At 45.6% G+C, this 18,140-nt stretch overlaps 1 protein-coding gene across 1 annotated transcript in view; it reads right to left on the bottom strand.

The window, feature by feature from the left end:
* hectd2 (HECT domain containing 2) overlaps nucleotides 1-1,030 on the bottom strand; it is a 60,866-nt gene extending 59,836 nt beyond the window's left edge. The window contains exon 1 of the mRNA XM_083923355.1: nucleotides 548-1,030. Coding sequence (XP_083779481.1) covers nucleotides 548-631 — 84 coding nt within the window. The 5' untranslated portion in view covers nucleotides 632-1,030. The remainder of the gene's footprint in view (nucleotides 1-547) is intronic.
* Between the last annotated feature and the right edge of the window lie 17,110 nt (nucleotides 1,031-18,140).

Raw genomic sequence — 18,140 nt, 5'->3', positions numbered from 1 at the left:
GTTTTAGGATCAATATAAAGATATAAAGTGAACCATGCACTATTTACCAGCAATATTTAGATTCATATTGTTATTGATCTCATTTGAAATAAAGAAAAATATTGTTGTTGTTTTTTTAAATATCAACACACGTGACATCTTTTAATTATCATATTTACTCATCATATAATGGTTATATTTCTTCTTCTTTCTGCTTTTTTTAAAGTTATTATTAATTCCTAAAATTCAAAATTGTCTGAAATAAATTGTGGTTTAAAAATGTTGTTTTTTTTTTACAAAATATATAAAAATAAATCTGTTTAGGATCAATATAAAGATATAAAGTGAACCATGCACTATTTACCAGCAATATTTAGATTAATATTGTTATTGATCTCATTTGAAATAAAGAAAAAATATCCGTTTCTCATCAGATGCAAAGTTATTGTTGTTTTCCTTCTTCTTATAAATAAATATAAATATCAACACACGTGACATCTTTCTTCAAAACAGAGAGAGAGGGATGAAGGTGAAGATATGAAAAAGGGGGAAAAGGCGGTTTTCTTACAGCAGGAGCGGAGCTGGTGTAGATTGGTGGCAGCCTCTCTCTTTCCCTCTCAACTCCTGACAGCGCGAAATATTCTCCATCCATCCTCTCGGCGTGGAAGAGCGGAAAAAGTTGGGTTTTCTTCCCCTGGACAGACTCAGTCCTCCCCGGCCTCTGCGTCGCTGCTCCTCACGGGGCTGCACATGGTTTTACCTGAGCCAGCTCTGACCCCGCGGTGCCCGTGTGTCTGCTCGGTCCGCTCCGTTGGTTCACAGAAATCAGGGAGGTTCACATCCTCGGAGAAACGGGAGTGAAGTCTACCTTCGTCGGTGGACAGGTGGGCTCTCCGTTACGCGCGCAGCCTGGCGCGTAAACGTGTCCAAAAGCTGCACGTAAAGTCTCCGGTGGAAGCCCTAAAGAGGGTGAAGTTACAATGGTTTTAAAAACGCGTTCAGCGCGAGTTACTACCAGCTTCTTCTTCTCCTCCTTCTGCCCCTCTCTGCGTCGTCTGTCGGGGAAGCAGCAACGCTGCGGGCCGGCGCCATGTTTGGAGGAGGAGGAGGAGGAGGCGCCTGGAGAGCAGAGCCTGGAGACAGCAGCTCCACACACACACACACACAGGCACACACACACACACACACACACACACATACACACACACACACACATACACACACACACACACGTGCACGGTGAGAGAATAACGGGAAATAGGAGCCCTGCATTCACAATAAAAGGAGCCTAGAAAAAAAAAAGAAACGGAAGAAATAAAAAAAAGACAGAAAAGAAAAGAAAAGAAAAGAAAAGAGCACCTGAACACAAGTGAAACGCACCTGAACATGGTGTCAAACACACAAAAAGACTTATGTCAGAATAAAAATGACACAATGAAACATAATAAAAGCCCCATTTCCGACAAGAAAAAAATTAAATAGAGTCAGGATTTACAAAAGGCTTATATGAAATTAAATATTGTGATGTGAATCAACATTAATAAATGTTACAGATGACACAATTTATCTCAAAATGATCACTTTCAAAAACATCAAATTCAAACTCAAAAGTAAAAACACTGAAAACATTGGGACTTCAGGGGAAACCTTCAAACATTGAAAGTTGTTTCTTCAGTTAATTATATTTACTGCACAGCTGATATGAAAATAATCCGTAATCCCCTTTAAGTCTCTGATGATCATTCTGACATGTTGACTTGTGACCAAGCCCCACCACAGCGACTTCCTGTTTGATCCAATCAGGAAGCTCCGTCAGCGTCAGTTCTCTGAGTGTCCACTAGGGGCAGGTTTCATAACAGAGCAGTTTCTCATTGAGCCCCATGTTAAACAGGCCGTTTACACAGCATCATTAAACCTGTTTAAGGATAAAAGAACATTCTAGTCTGTGTGTTTAGCTCAGATCTCCATGACAACACTGAGGGGGAGGGACTAGTTTTTATTTTATTGGAGGTTAAAGTTCATGAATAATTAGGGGTGTGGTCTCTTGAGTGACAGCTAGCCTCTGGCCCTCACTTCTCTTTGGAGGTAAACGTCAGCCAGATGGACGTATGCCCCTCCCCCCAACGTCACATACATGCCCTTTTTTTGGTCAGAGGAAATGAGGCGGAGTCAAAGTCTGACAAGATGGAGACTCCTGTAGGCGAGGACGATTGGATCAAGTTGAGAGAACGGACATCGGCGGAGACGCTACCTTCATTTTTTATACATTATGCTTGTGACTGTCTGAATCTTTTCATTATTTTTCCAATCCTCTTTCTTTTTTATCATTTTACCACATTTCCCTTAATCAGGCTTTTATTTTGACAGCTGTGTGAGGAAGTGATGAGCTGTGACTCCCTCAGTCTTGACTGTGGCGCTGCACAGACTGCGTCACCGCTACAATTTAACTTCTGTCCATAATTAGTGAGAAACAGGATCCGGGCTGCAGGCCAACTCTCACTGAACATAAAGGAACTGAAGGGCTCCTGATGTTGGAGATCTGTGTGTGTGTGTGTGTGTATCTGTGTGTGCGTGTGTGTGTGTGTGTGTGTGTGTGTGTGTGTGTGTGTGGTTTCTCTGTAAAGTTGAGATCATCTGAACTTTCTGGTCTGGTTTCCTAAAAACAGCCTCAGTGTTTCTGCAGGTCCTGGAAAAGCCTCGGAGATATTCTCGTAACGACAGCTCTGCTTCTTCTGTTGTTACGTTTTATTTCAAGGCCGATATAAATGTACACAGCTCTGCCTTAGGGCCAGAGTATCACACAGCAACTCAGCTAAATGAACTGGAATGGCAAGAAAGAGCAGAAAAAGTGTCTTTTGTCAGTGAACTTTCTTCTGTTCTGACGGACAGATCGCTGCTGGAAGAAAACAGTTGTTTTTTGTAGCAAAAACCGACTTTCATTCATTCATTTTTGGAAAAATTGCACGCATCAGCTGTTCTAAATCTGGTCCGGTCCGGTCGTCAGGCTGAGCTCTGTTTGTTTTCGGAGCTCAGACGTCCGTGTGCCGTGTTACTGTAACAGCAGATGTGTTTTGCTTCAGTTTTTATGGCGACTGGGCCTCAAACGCTCCACTCAGCCTCTCTGCAGTGCTGTGCACCTGATGTGGTAACACAAAGCCTGCTGGGAGTTTTTTGGCACGAGGTTTAATGTATGGCACCAGAACAGAGTCTGCAGTGAACGCACATATCGTGTCGTATACAGTTTGGACTTTTTTACCTCTAGAGCTGGGATTCAAACCCTCGTGTTCATGGTGTACGGATGGAGGGTTGAAACACCAGCCGCTGTTGCATTATGGGAGTCTTATGTAAGAACAGATGGGTTGTGTCTGACTCGTGGATTTATGGGCTGTGGGCTTCTTCTGCAAACACGTCCAGGATACGACGCGGGAGCCGTGGAACGAATGCCCGAGTCAGGAGGAGAGTAAATGAACCAATGATGAATGAATGACTAAGTCACAGAGAGGCCGACGGGTGGATTGATTAATTTATTGCCAGCGTGACGCATCTACCCTTATGTTTTTGGTGAAATCCAACTGAGAACATTACAGCAAGCTTCCAACAGAGACGGGAAGGTTGCTGGTATCAACTTATCTTCTCCAGGAGCCTTTGAGCAAAGACATTAATCCTCCCCAAACCTCCAGAGGCACAGAGATGGGGTCAACCTCTGACCTCTGTGAAGGCACTCAGACATGCACCCGCTGTTCGAGTTCAGGGACAAAACGGTTTCTTTCAGAGGACAAAGGATCGCCTTCCCAGAGACAACGAGCCTGGCACAGAGTAGAATGAGTGGTGCATTCAGGTGCTTCTCAATTCATTTATAGTTAGGTATCAAACATCATTTTTTGTAAAGACAGAAATGTGTCTGTAGCATACATCAAAGACTGACAACTGGCATCAGATGTGTGGTAGGATTTGGATTATGATACTTATCATATTCGTGGTTAGTACTGTCCCCTCACAGCGAGAGGGTTCCTGGTTTAAATCCCGGCTGGGGCCCTTCTGTGTGGAGTTTGCATGTTCTCCCCGTGTCTGCGTGGGTTTTCTCCGGGTTCTCCGGTTTCCTCCCACAGTCCAAAGACGTGCAGGTGTTCGGTTCATTGATGACTCTAAATCACCCGTAGGTGTGAATGGTTGTCTGTCTCTGTTCGTCTCTATGTGTCCTGTGATAGACTGGCGTCCTGTCCAGGGTGGACCCCGCCTCACGCCCGATGTCAGCTGGGTTCGGCTCCAGCCCCCCGCGACCCCAACCCCGGGATAAGCGGTTGAAGATGAATGAATGATCATATTCTTTGATCAGATCGTTCCTGATTTCATTCATAATTCGGCCATTTCCGAGTTCCTACATGGCTACTTGTGTTCAAACGTTTCATAATATCCAAATTAATGGATTTTAGCGTTGACTGATGAACAGTTGGCAGATAAATGGTAATGGTAAATGTACTTGTACTTATAAAGCACCTTTCTAGTCTTCTGACTACTCAAGGTGCTTTCACAGTGTTTGTCACAATCACCCGTTCACACAGACATTCACACTGATGGCAGTGGACATCTACAGACCATCTAATCTAACCATTCACACCACATTTACACACCCATGCGCAGCACAGGGAGCAATTCGGGGTTCAGTGTCTTGCCCAAGGACACTTCGACATGTGGATCAGGGGAGGTGGAGATCGAACCGCCGATCTCTCGAATGGTGGACGACCCGTTCTTCCACTGATCAACAGTCACCCCTAAATAATAAAATAAGAATGGAAACTGTGGCTGTGAAATGCAGCCGTTAGTCTCATTTTTGTCCCAGTCGGGCTCTAGTCCAACTGGTAAAACTGTACTTTATTAAAGTGAAAGTGTCTTTTTTGGGTCTCAGGACCAGTGAAGACGTCACGAAGGTAACTTCCCACACCAAAAACACACGCTGTTTAAAAAAGTAATGCTAATAATAATAATAATTACTTTATTAATTTAGATCTGCAATTAATGGAGGGGTGTCAGAGGGAGGGGGCTGCTAATGGACCGCCGCCCCGAGCAGTTGGAGATTCAGTGCCTTGCTCAACAGCAAATCTGCAGTGCCCAGGAGATGAACTGGCACCTCTCTAGCCACCAGTCCACGCTCCATTCATGGTCCACACAGGGACTCGAGCCGGCAACCTCCGGTTCCCAGCCGGGTCACCTATGGACACCTAGGGACTGAGCTACTGCCGCCCCCAAAGTAACAAAAAAGTGGATGATGCAGATTGTAATAATGTTCACTGACTGAAACGGTGAGTGTTGCTGAACTGCACAGGCGTTGGGAGGACGACAGGAGCAGTGGGCCGAGAGGAAACTCTGCAGTAGCTTTAACCCACATAAGCATCAAAGCTGCTGACCAACACAACTTTTCAGAGTCTGGGCAAAAACGGTCATAAAGAAAAAATGGAAAAGAAAAACAGAAGCCTGCCTCCGTGTTTTCCACCCTGATCCCAGAGATTTGAACCTCATAACAGGTCGCACACTGAGCCCCTGCGCCCTCTCTCACTGGAGATATGATCCCTTCTATTTGACAAAGGCACAAGTGTTACGGATACAAACACAATCAAGTCTAAATCTATTTCTACTGTGGAACGGCAACGATGAAAGGTTTCAGGTTAGACAAGACGGATAAAATAATGAATAACACTTTAGAAATTACTATTAGGAATCAAAGTGAGGTTCAAACCTACTGGAAACATGTATTTTTGCTCGTGAACTTAATAATTAGTCCCTTTTTTGGGACCGATAAATCAATTTCTTATCTTAAACCTACTGTAATAAAACAATTAGACATCCTGGACATGGGTTTTGAGGGGTACAGAATGAAAGTTTTGCTTTTCTATAAACAAATATATTTATTCTGAATTAATATTTTACATTTTTTGACAGGTTTGACAATGACTTTCTGTCCCGTTCTGTTTCCATGGTAGCAGCCAATAGCGTTGGGCGTTGCTGGTTGCCAGGGTTGTCTGTTGTTGGGTGCAGCTACTGTAGGCTGGCACTGGGTGAAATGGAGTTAGCCAATCCTGCAGCTGCTTCGGAGCCTCAGTGAAGGGGGCGTTCTTTGTCCCAGCAGCTGAGTGAGCGGAGACGGGCAACAACCAGAGTCACTATAGGCCGAGCATTCACTCCATGGACTGAGAGAAAGGAGAGGAACGCCATTCAAACGCACGCCCACATGGCTACGCTGCTCCTTGATGCTAACATCACTTTCATCTGCACTTAGCTGGAACGGCTAATGCTAACGGCTAACACTAACTGTCAGTCAAACTCCTCTAATCCTTGTTTTTATGGTGTGATTTTCTGGAGGGGACGGGTTCAAACAGGCTCAAACAGACTCCGGTCTCCTGGAGCTACTGGGCCGGGTCTGACCAAACCGGCAACCCGACTGCTGGAATTATTTTTTGTTGTTGGACTACGATCTTGAGACACTAGATGGCGGTGTTCTGCTCATTCTCCATATTCACATTTAAATGTAGTTGTTGTCTGTATTTGTGAAAGTCGTCGATGTAACCAAGAGGTCTAAACATCGTCTGACTCACAAATCACCAAATCAGAGGGAAGATGAACTGAGCCGTCTCTTGTTGTGAACTAATTTGAATCCTTTTTTTCGCCATAGAAAATTATGATTCTGTAAATGTGGCAAGTACGGATGCATACGGGGAGGTCCTCTGTGTGATGGCTGCAGAAAACAACAAGCAGATGAATGAAACACTTCACGTCACACTCAGAGAAAAACAGGCTGCGAGTGAACACAGTGAGTTCCCTCCGTATGACACGGATCACTCTGTACTGATGTGAGAACAGAGGAGCTGAGAGGGGAGGAGAGGCATCTGTTGTCAGGAGGAATATTTGGTTTGATTCATAGCAACGCCTCACACTCTGCGGGGAGAGAGAGAGAGAGAGAGAGAGAGAGAGAGAGAGAGAGAGAGAGAGAGAGAGAGAGAGATTTTTTGATTTTTAAAAATCTACTTTATTTGGCATTCATTTTTTAACTGTAAACAATGTACAAGTTAAAAAATTAAAATGCAACCTTGATAAATAAATAAATAAATAAATAAAACATTTAAATGAGGAAATCTGCAAACAATAGTTCTCCAGCTGTGACTGAACACAACACATTTTGGAAACACCATATATCTTTAAAAGAGTCTAGGTCCCCTGCGGTTTTATAAAAACTAAAATCCACCAGCAGTCTGGCTTTAATCATGTTCACACAAACAGGGACCGACTCCACCTGCAGGTTTTCCTCCACCATTCTCTTCCTGGTCACATACACTGCCATCTTAGCCTGCCCTAAAACAAAGTTTAAAAGCTGGCTCTTGTGTTTTTGCTGGCGAGTGTATTTAAAACCACAAATAAAAACCTGCTTACTAAAACTCTCTTTAAAACTGGTAAAAACAATTTGTAAAAACAGAAACAGTGCTGACAGACGGTGACACTCATAAAAACAGTGGAAAATTGTCTCTCTTAAGCCACAGAACGGGCATTTGTCCTCCACAGCATCATTTATCATGGACACAAAGGCATTTACCGCTATGATGCCGTGGAGCAGCCTCCACTGTAAGTCTCCATGTTTTTTGCACAGTGGAGGCTTATAGAGAGACCTCCACTGAGGCCTGGATCCCAGGTCCAGCTCTAAAAAAGTCCTCCAAGGAGTGTCTGTTCGTCCATCCAGTTTATTCCTGTTAAGTGTCTTCACCAATAGTTTATAAAGAGTTTTTCCCGGTGCTCCCTCCAGGGAAACCGGGTGTGCTGCCTGCAACAGAGGCCCAGAGCAGTCTTTTAAGTCCAAAGCCAGAAAGGTGGCAGGAAAAGGGTCCTCCATGCTGGGGGGGGGGGATCTGTGTGTGATATTTTTTAAAAGCAGGGTGTCTTGACTGGTCAGTTTGTTTCTCCAGTGGTCAAGAACTTTTTGTATTACCCTGGTGGATCTCAGGCCCAGCTTAACAGCCAGCCCAGTAGGGTCCTCCAGCTGGGGCCCAGCTAGCTCCACCACCTGACCCAACGTGGAGACGCCTGCAGTCTGCAGCAGCCTGGTCAGGGAGGGTCCTGCCCAGCTTGGGTGGTCCAGCACCGCCCCATACAGGACGGGCTCCTGCAGTAGCCAATGAAGGGAGTCCCCCTGCTGCTGCCTCTCTTTTTTAAGCAGGTTCCAAACACTAAAAACACTTTTATAAAAACCAGGAAGAGATGGTGAAAGGACCTTTCCATCATTCATTAAAAACAAATTAAAATCAAGACCCAGGCTGTTAAAATGTCTCAGGATGCACCGGGATAAAGGTCTCCACAGAGTATCCTCTGGCCCAGTCAGTAACCTTTGTATGAACTGTAGTCTGAAGGCAGCGCCTCTGCTGGCCAGATGGACCAGGCCCTGGCCACCCTCCTCTTTTGGAAGGAAGAGGACACTCTGTGGGACCCAGTGCATCCTGTCCCAAAAGAAATCAACTAAAACCCGTTGTACCTCTGCCAGGAGAGAAACTGGGGGATCGACACAGGACAGCCGGTGCCACAGGGCAGACGAGACCAGGTTGTTCAGGATCAGGGTGCGACCTCTGTATGACATTTTTGGTAAAAGCCATTTCCACTTGTTGAGGCGCCCCTTCACCTTCATGACAACGTTCTCCCAGTTTTTCTTTTTATGGGTCTCGTCTCCCAGAAAGACCCCAAGATACTTGAGTCCTCCTCTTTTCCAGTGTAGGCCCCCGGGCAGCCTGAGCCGACCCCCCAGCTCCTCCCCAACCATCAGAGCCTCGCTCTTCCCCCAGTTCACCTTTGCAGAAGAAATAAAACCAAAATCATTCACAGTATCAGTTAAAACATCAATGTCTCTTTGTGTATTGACCAACACAATAAGGTCATCAGCATAAACAGACAGTTTAAAAGACACATCACACTGGGGGAAACACACACCGTTTAAATTATTCCTAAGTTTATGGAGCAGAGGCTCAATGGCCAGAGAGTACAACATCCCAGAGAGAGAGCAGCCCTGCCTCACCCCTCTCTGGACGCCAAACGGAGCACTCAACCCGCCATTTATCTTCAGGACACTCGCAATGTCATTATAGAGAACCCGGATCATGGCTATAAAGCCTTGGTTGAACCCAAAAGCAGCCAGAGTCTGCCATAAATACTGGTGTTCAACCCGGTCAAAAGCCTTTTCCTGGTCTATGGAAATAAGACCAGTTTCTACAGCCAATGAACTGGAGAGGTCCAAAACATCCCGAATTAAAGTGACATTATCACTTATGAGCCTGCTTGGCACACAGTAAGTCTGGTCAGGGTGGATGACGGACGCCATCACCTCCCTCAGTCTCAGGGCCAGAGCTTTGGACAGGATTTTATAATCCGTGCACAGCAGCGAGACCGGCCTCCAGTTTTTCAGGTCCTGTAGGTCTCCCTTCTTCGGCAGTAGGGTGATGACGGCCCTCCTGCAGCTCAGAGGGAGTCTTCCAGTCAGGAGACTTTTGTTTATAACCTCCAGCAGGTCCTGTCCTATAATGGACCAAAAAGACTTATAAAAGTCAACAGGAAGGCCGTCCATCCCCGGAGCTCTGCCATTTTGTAAGCTGGTCAGCGCAGTGAGGAGCTCCTGCAGAGTCATCTCTGCTGCCAGCTGGGAGTTTGTGTCAGCACTGACCTGAGGGAGACCACTGAGGAAGCTGCTGTGCACATCTGGATTATTTGTCCACTCACTCTTAAAGAGGTCTCTGTAGAAACCGGCAGCAAACTTCCTGATCTCAGAAGAGTCTGAGACTTCAGAGCTGCCACCCGTGCGTAAAGAATGAATGGTCTTCCTTTGTCCGTTTTTTTGCTCCAGCCCAAAGAAAAACTGGGAGGGCGCGTCCATCTGTGAGATGTTCATGAAGCGAGACCTGACCAGAGCTCCCTGTGCTGAGACACCCAGCAGGTTGGCTATGGCCGATTTTTTTAACTTGAGGGAGTCTAAATGCCCTCGATCTCCTGTAGAAGCTGCTAAAGACTGCAGTTCTCCGACCTGTCTCTCTAGATCCTTCATTGACCGGGTTAAATCTCTCGTGACATTGCGAGTGAACTGCTGGCAAAGTTGTTTGATTTGGGTTTTCCCAAAGTCCCACCACTGTTGTATGTTAGCGAAGGCAGGCCTGCTCTCTCTGTGGGAAAACCAGAACAACTTAAAAGCAGTTCTAAAAGCCTGGTCTTTTAAAAGGTTCGTGTTAAAATGCCAATAGGCGCTTTTTAAACGAACATTTTTAATAAGAACAGAGCAGGAGACAAGACAGTGATCAGTAAAACCCACAGGCTGAATAAAACACCTTTTAAAAATATTAAAATGGTGTTTAAAACAATAGAGGCGGTCCAGTCTGGCCAGAGATAAAAGGTTTCCCCTTGTGTGACTCCAGGTATACTGTCTGTGATTACTGTTAAAAACCCTCCACAGGTCAGACAGCTCGTGCTCTTCTATCAGCTGTCTGAACCTGTGGGATGAAGCAGGGTGTGGTTCCGGATGATTCCTGTCTAAGGTTGGATTAACCGTACAATTAAAATCCCCCCCTAAAAACATAAAATCATCACTACCACCAGCTCTAACAGTATCGCTTAAAATGTTTAAAAATGCCACCCTATCCACCCCACTGGTGGGCGCGTAGACATTTAAAAACACAAGCTTCACACTATCAAAAACAGCAGTGACCTTTAATAAAACACCTGGGATGATTTCCTCAGTCACACACGAAACAGGTAAAAAACTTCTGGCAAATAAAATCCCCACCCCTCCACTAAGACTGGACTTATGACTTAAAATCACCTCCCCATTAAAAGCCATCCTCCAGTCACTCTCGTTATCTGCTGTGCTGTGGGTTTCCTGTACAAGCATCACATCAATTCTCCTCATCTCCATCAGTTTAAAAAGAGCAGCTCTTTTAAAATCAGCCCTGGCTCCGTTCAGGTTTAAAATGCTGATGTTAAAATCACACATTGGTGGAGAAAAGCTTAAAAAGAACAAAACTGTGATAAAAAACGTCAAGTAAAAGCACCTATGTTTAAAAATCATCTTCATCATCAATGATTTTTGCTTTCACTCTGACTAATAATTTTCTTAAACGATAGATTTCCTTGTCTGTGAGCACTTCTTCCGACTTTCCAGACTTCCTGGTGAGAGGCCGAGCTGACTGAATGAACAGTCTCAGGTCATCGAAGTGATCCTCCACTGCAGGAAGTCTGGCACCTTTTGTAATCTCTAAAAACTTTTTTATATTGTCAGGAGTGTAAAGGTGAGTGTGCTCCTCCTCCTGAGTGAGGCAGAAGTCACTCTCTGCCTCTGCTGCAGCCTTCACCTCCTTCCCCACTCTCCTGTTCTTTGATGCAGAGGCTACACACTCAAGACTTTTTCTTTTTTGTGAGATTTTAAAAATCTCCTCATCAGACATTTCCTCATCATTAAATTCCATAACTGTTGTGTCATTATCACTGTTTTCAATACAACTATCAGTTTGTTTGTTTTCTTCACTTGTTGTTTGTTTTTCACTTTCGGACTTTTCATTTGAAGCAAGATCAGCGCTCATGGAGTCCACCTCGACCCCCGAAGGCTCAGCAGCCTCCGCGGGCGTCGGGGCAGCCTCCGCTGCCGCCGCGGGCAGCGGAGCGCCCCCCGGCTCCCCGGTAGCCACCGCGGCCGGCAAAACATTCAGTGATCCAAAACATTTCATGGTCTCCGACGAAGCGAAGACCATGTAGTTAAAACCCTCCACTTTAAAAGAAAAGCTCAGGTTGAGATCACTTGTCGTGTCTTTGAGGATCATGTACACCTGTCTCCGGTGACACACGACATGCTTCAGCTGCGGTGACTTGCAGCCCAAAGACACCATTTTTATCGGGGAGACGAGCTGGCCATAGCGAGACAACTCTTTAGCCAGCACTTCATTCTTAATGAACGGCGGAGCATTGGAGATTGTTATCTTCGTGGCCGGACTAACGAGGGGGAGAACGGGAGTGAAGGTGTCGTGTAACACTACACCGTTCTCCACCACTTCGCTAACCTTAGCGGTGCTATCCAGGAAGATAACAATGGCTCCGTTCATGCGGGAGGCAGACTTAATGCTACTATATCCCACCACTTCTCCCACTGCAAGCCCAGCTTCCTCCACAGAACATTGCACAGCCGGGATGAGTTTGACGGCATGACTACGTGTCAGCCGTTCAAACTCTGAGGCAGCCGTAGCTACCACCGGCATTCTATCAAACAAAAATACACCACCACCAAACCACCAAACACCACAAAAAACACCTCTAACTAAAGACAAACTGTGAACACATAAACACACCAAACAAAAAGAAGGAATAAAGTTAGAAAAACTCACTCACACCGCTGAAAAAGTTCAGCACGCACCACGCTCTCAGCACTCACCACGCTCCCAGCACTCCGTCCTCCATTCACACAGAGAGAGAGAGAGAGAGAGAGAGAGAGAGAGCTGCTGTGTCAAGAAAAGGATGTCAAACAGAGTAAAACCTCCATAAATACTGTTAACCAGCCATGCACTGACCATCTGCACTGTGTCGACCTTAACTTACTGTACATACATACACAACAGATATTTAAATATGCCAATGCAACGTCCAATATATTCATTTTCTTCTTTCTAGTCTTCTGACTACTCAAGGCGCTTTCACAGTGTTTGTTACATTCATCCATTCACACTGATGGCAGTGGACATCTACACACCATCTAATCTAACCATTCACACCACATTCACACACCCATGCGCAGCATCGGGAGCAATTCAAGGAAGGTGGGGATCGAGCCGCCGATTTCTCGAATGGAGGAGGACCCACTGTGCAGCTGAGCCACAGTCTCCCCAGAAATATCCCATCCCAACAGTTGTGTTTCACTTATTGTACGTACATTTTTGTTCACACTTGTTTTTGTCACTGTAAACTTCTTTCCCCATGCCAATAAATCTCCTTTGGTTTGAACTGAATTGAGAGAGAGAGAGAGAGAGAGAGAGAGAGAGAGAGAGAGAGAGAGAGAGAGAGAGAGAGAGAGAGAGAGAGAGAGAGAGAGAGAGAGAGAGAGTGGAACACAACGAACATCTGGAAGGGAGAAGCAGGATCCTCTTTTCAGACCTTTTGGCAGGAACACACACACACACGCCTTTCTTTAAAAACCAGAGCGGAGAGGGAGAGAGGTTACTCCAGTTCAACCACGATCCAGAGAGAGAGAGAGGGAGAGAGAGAGAGAGAGAGAGAGAGAGAGGGAGAGAGAGAGAGAGGGAGAGAAAGTGTCTGTGAGAGGAGGAGGAGGAGGGTGAAAGTTGCACACATTTCCTGCACATGAGGGCGTGTTTCTGTATCCGTTCTGAACATTTCATTTCAAGTGTGAAGAATGAAAAGATGAAAGAAAAGAGGTAAAAAGTCAAACGAATGCATAAAAAGAAGGAGAATAAACAAAAGCAAACACGTAAATGTGCAGAAGCCATGAGACGAAGACTGCTGCGATCATAAAGGACATGAAAGGTGTAAAAATGAACACATAAAGACACTTTTGCATTGTTGTTTTTCTTGTCCCGTGTTTTCTCGTCTCCTCGTATGAAGCTGAACATTTGTCTCACAGTAATTGACCTTTAATCCAAAACACCTGTCACGGCTTCTCTCAACACAAGAGGGCGCTGTTTACCCACAGTTCACACTCACGTCAGTTACCACAGTAAGTTGTTCTCAGTGTATCACAAGCTGCAGTGTCTGTGTGTCAGTGGGACTCACTGGGGCTTGTTATGAGGAATTTAAGCCTCCAGTGTTGTTGGATAAAGTCCATTTTTCGATTTTGACCTTAATGTGACATTCAGAAGTCAATTTTCACCATCTCCCTTGCTGGGAACCCTCTGTTTTTAGGGGGGGAGGGTTGGGGCCTGGGTAGAGCGTGCAGTAGACAGGACACGATGCGGATTACGTCGCGTTCACGTAACCAATTTGATCATAAACAACCACGACTCTGGCCTTTCCTTGAATTAGATTTTGACATCGGCCCTGACCGACAGAAGTTCCTGAAGCTTGTCGTGTCTCCGGTTAGCGTTGCTGTTGGCGTCTTTGTGTAAATCACCTCTTCACCCTTGGAGTTCTTTTCTTTTTTAGGTTTCACAGCAGTTATATGATAGAAACATATTCAATACGGCCATTTGTACGCTGACTTCTCTGGACGATGAGCTGCTCCATTCACTCATGGGCTCAGACACTAAACAAGCCCCTTTCACACTACCAGCTTGTTGCGGGTCCGCTGCATCTGTATTATACAGAGCCGACGTCTGTGTGTGAATGGGGAAAACCAGCAGGGAAGCACGACCTACAGTAGTGATCGACCCTCGGGGAAGTCAAAAAGGGACAGAGCAGCATTCAGAGTAGCTTAAATTATTATTAACTAACAGACACATTGTGAGCAATAGTCTACTGTCTCTTCCCCGGTCTCTAGCACACTAGCTTTTGCTTCCAGAGTCCTTTGTAAAATCACACCTGATGGTTTTTTGTGGCCTTGTAAATGAACAAAAAGCCAGCGTTGGTGCATTGCTTTATTGCTGCGCTGTTGCAGAATCTCTGTGTGAAAAGGGCTTCAAGTCTGGTTTATGTCCGGTCCAACTGATTTGGACATTTGCATTCTCACATCGGGAGCGTAACTATGTTCTCCGGGTCCTATGTTCCCCGCTTTGTGTGTGACCGGGGAACATAGGACCCTTTTTTAAGAAAAAGGTCAGATGTTCCCTGCTTTCCCCAAACAAAGGTCCTATGTAAAGGACCAACGTAGACCCTAACACTATCCCTAACCCTGACCCTAATCCTAACCCTAACCATAACCCCTAACCCTAATCCGTGCCCCATGTTTCACACCAAAACCGAACAAAATGCCAAAGTAAATCAGCGGAGGTATAGGCTTATGCGACTGGGGATCTGGGTAATGTCCAGATAAGTTCAGGTTTCCGGTGCATGTGTGAAAGGGGCTTTGGTGAGTGTTGAAAACCTGCCTTAAAAAAGACAAGGAGCTTTGTTGATTGGTGTTTCAGCGGTTGATGAGGTGAAGAGTTAAGATGCAGAACATCCAGTTTGAGTTCCAGGAGTCAGACGGCTGATCAGATGCCCAAACAGGGTCATTATTTAGGGTTTAGGCCAGAATTAGGTTTAGGTTAGTGTGTCAACTAGGGTCCTTCCAAGTATTAGTAGAACAACGTGTGAGTGTGTGTGTGTGTGTGTGTGTGTGTTGTGTGTGTGTGTGCGTGTATCCTTGTCAGTGTCCCTGTCCGTCCCTCAGACATTTACTGCCTCACGTTACCACCTATTTACAGCCTCCTGCTCCTGCTGCTAAAGAAATACGATCTAATTAATCACACACATCAAACTGCTCTAATGGTGGAGTCCAGTGTGTGTGTGTGTGTGTGTGTGTGTGTGTGTGTGTGTGTGTGTGTGTGTGCGTGTGTGTGTGTGTGTGTGTGTGTGATGCACCTGCTGGGCCATCTGCGGCCCAAGTTTGATTCAGACTAATATTAGCTGTGATTTGTCATCATTGGTACGATAAATGTGTTCATTCTGAGAAAAGAATGAGACTAGAGTCTGTGTGCTGCGTCCTCAGAAATAAGACCAGCAGGTGTTTGCACAGTGGACTCTTCATCATCCCCATTATCACTGAGAGCAGTCTTTATTACGATTGCTCTTTGCCTTTAAAACTAATTCAATAGCTGTTACACATATAACATGTAACTACAATGCTGCACTTTGTGATGAACGACAAACTTTTCCTTTAACGTATTTAAAGTGAGCTACAAGTACTGCTTTAACACACATCACACTATGAGGTCACATCCTTCTGCTCGTTAGTAAACCGTTTTATTGACACACTGAACCTCCATTGACCTAGAGAACATAGGACCAAGGAACATAGGACCCTTGAGCAGGGAACATAGGACCGGGGAACATAGGACCCTTGAGCAGGGAACATCGGACCCTTGAGCAGGGGACATAGGACCCTTGAGCAGGGAACATCGGACCTGGAGAACATAGGACCGAGTAACATAGGAGCCTTGAGCAGGGAACATCGGACCTGGAGAACATAGGACAGAGGAACATAGGACCCTTGAGCAGGAAACATCGGACCCTTGAGCAGGGAACATAGGACCCTTGAGCAGGGAACATCGGACCTGGAGAACATAGGACCGAGTAACATAGGACCCTTGAGCAGGGGACATAGGACCCTTGAGCAGGGAACATCGGACACTTGAGCAGGGAACACCTGACACTTGAGCAGGGAACATAGGACCGGGGAACATAGGGATGACTCCCAGGTCACCATGTAGCCCCGTCCTTAAGCATCCCCTGCTTTCTGGTCTATTTGACTCTAAATGGGACCATCATTGACTAAACGATCATCATGCTGTATTGAAAAGGACTTGAAACTAGAGATTGAGACATGAACTCATTGGGAATTTTTTTATGGAGGTAATAAATCAAGTGAGTAGTTTAGGCTCATTTGCTCATTGACTTCTTTACAATCACACGTCCTTTTAGAGGCAGTGGAGTCGCCCCCTGCTGGACATTAGAGAGGACGCAGCTTTATGGCACTTCTGTATTAGTTTAACTTTGTGCCCATCAAGACAAGAGAGTAGAACATGAGAGCTGGACACTCGTCTAAAGGTTGCAGAACTCATTGCTGGGTTACTGATAATTGTAATAATAATTGTAACACTACAATAAAGTGTCTTCAATTGTGGGAAAGGAGCCTTTAGCCTGGTTCATGCAGTGGCTGCTGAGGAGAGGACGCTTTAATTGTTATGGGAACTCCGTAGATAAGATACTTGTGTAACCATGACAACTGTTTCTCTTTCACCTGACCGTTAAAAGAAGACTGACTTCAGAACATGCTGGAATTTGAAGTGTCTGTCTGTTCTCCTTGTGTGCAAGAATAAAAATAATTGTATTATAACATGAATTTATTCTGAATTGGTCCTTATCTTATGAATCAACTTAACCTTTGTTCCTCTGTTATGCAAAGCTGCTTCCTGTATATCAGAGACGTATAAACACGTGATTTTTGAGCTGCTCAAAGCCGCACGTTCTTATACAGTCGGTTAAACTCAAGCGTGACCTTGCGTTGTAAATTCAGATGTCATCACTGTTGATTTGTCAAGTTACTCACATGGACAAAACACATGCTGATCATAAAACGACACGACTTTTCCCAGTATGTTGAAGGTATATTTATAGTTTGACATATACACTGTTTATAGATGTCTTGCCCTGCACTTAAGTTGTACCATGTGAGCGTGCACTCCATGACTGTATGTCATATATGTGTCTGCACCATGTGTCATATTCTGATTCATTGGAGTGTTCATGATCCAAAATTCACCAACAAAAAACACGTCTTAGGACGCACTCACACTGTCCTTCTGCACCGCACCCCGTGCTTTAGGGTACTTGTCCCCCCTCCCTCTCCCCCCCCTCCAGGCCCGTTTGTACTCACACTACCTGGGCCTCGGAGAATGCTTCTTGCTGCCTATACGTCATCACGCCGTAACACGTCACACGCATTGATGACGTCAGCGCGATGCGTGGCTTTGTTTCCAGATCTTTCCGTAGACCTCAGAGTTTTTGTGCGTCTTTTCGACTGTTTTTGAATCTTTTCATCGACCAAATCTGCAGTAAACACTCCACCTCCGCATCACACCAACGTGAACCTTTCACCGCCATTGTTGTTGTTGTTAAATGTCCGCGCATGGTCCGTCTTTTTTTTTTTCTATGTCCGAACAGGCGCACAGAAAATGACGTGAGAGCAGCCGTAGGCGTCGTGCTCATGCTCGTACACGTGCAAACGTGCTTTACAAAAGCCCACCTCTCTCAGACGGGCCGTGGACGGCCAGCTGGCCGCAGCTAGACGCGGAGCGGTTGCACTCCCACTGGTCAAACGCACTAGGCTTTACCTGAAAAACCTGTTTTGGCCCGGTGCGGAAGGACAGTGTGAGTGCGCCCTTAAGGCCCATTCCCACCCTACAGTAAATACGGATACGGATCCTTTTGTCCGGTCCTGGAGGTCGTCTCGTCCGTCAGTGGGTCTGTCGCCTCTGAGCTTATACGAATCCAGAGCGCTCCGGACAGAAAGG

Source organism: Echiichthys vipera, assembly GCF_963691815.1.
Source record: "Echiichthys vipera genome assembly, chromosome: 11".
Taxonomy (NCBI): Eukaryota; Metazoa; Chordata; class Actinopteri; order Perciformes; family Trachinidae; genus Echiichthys; species Echiichthys vipera.
This window is presented reverse-complemented; position numbering and strand designations above follow the sequence as displayed.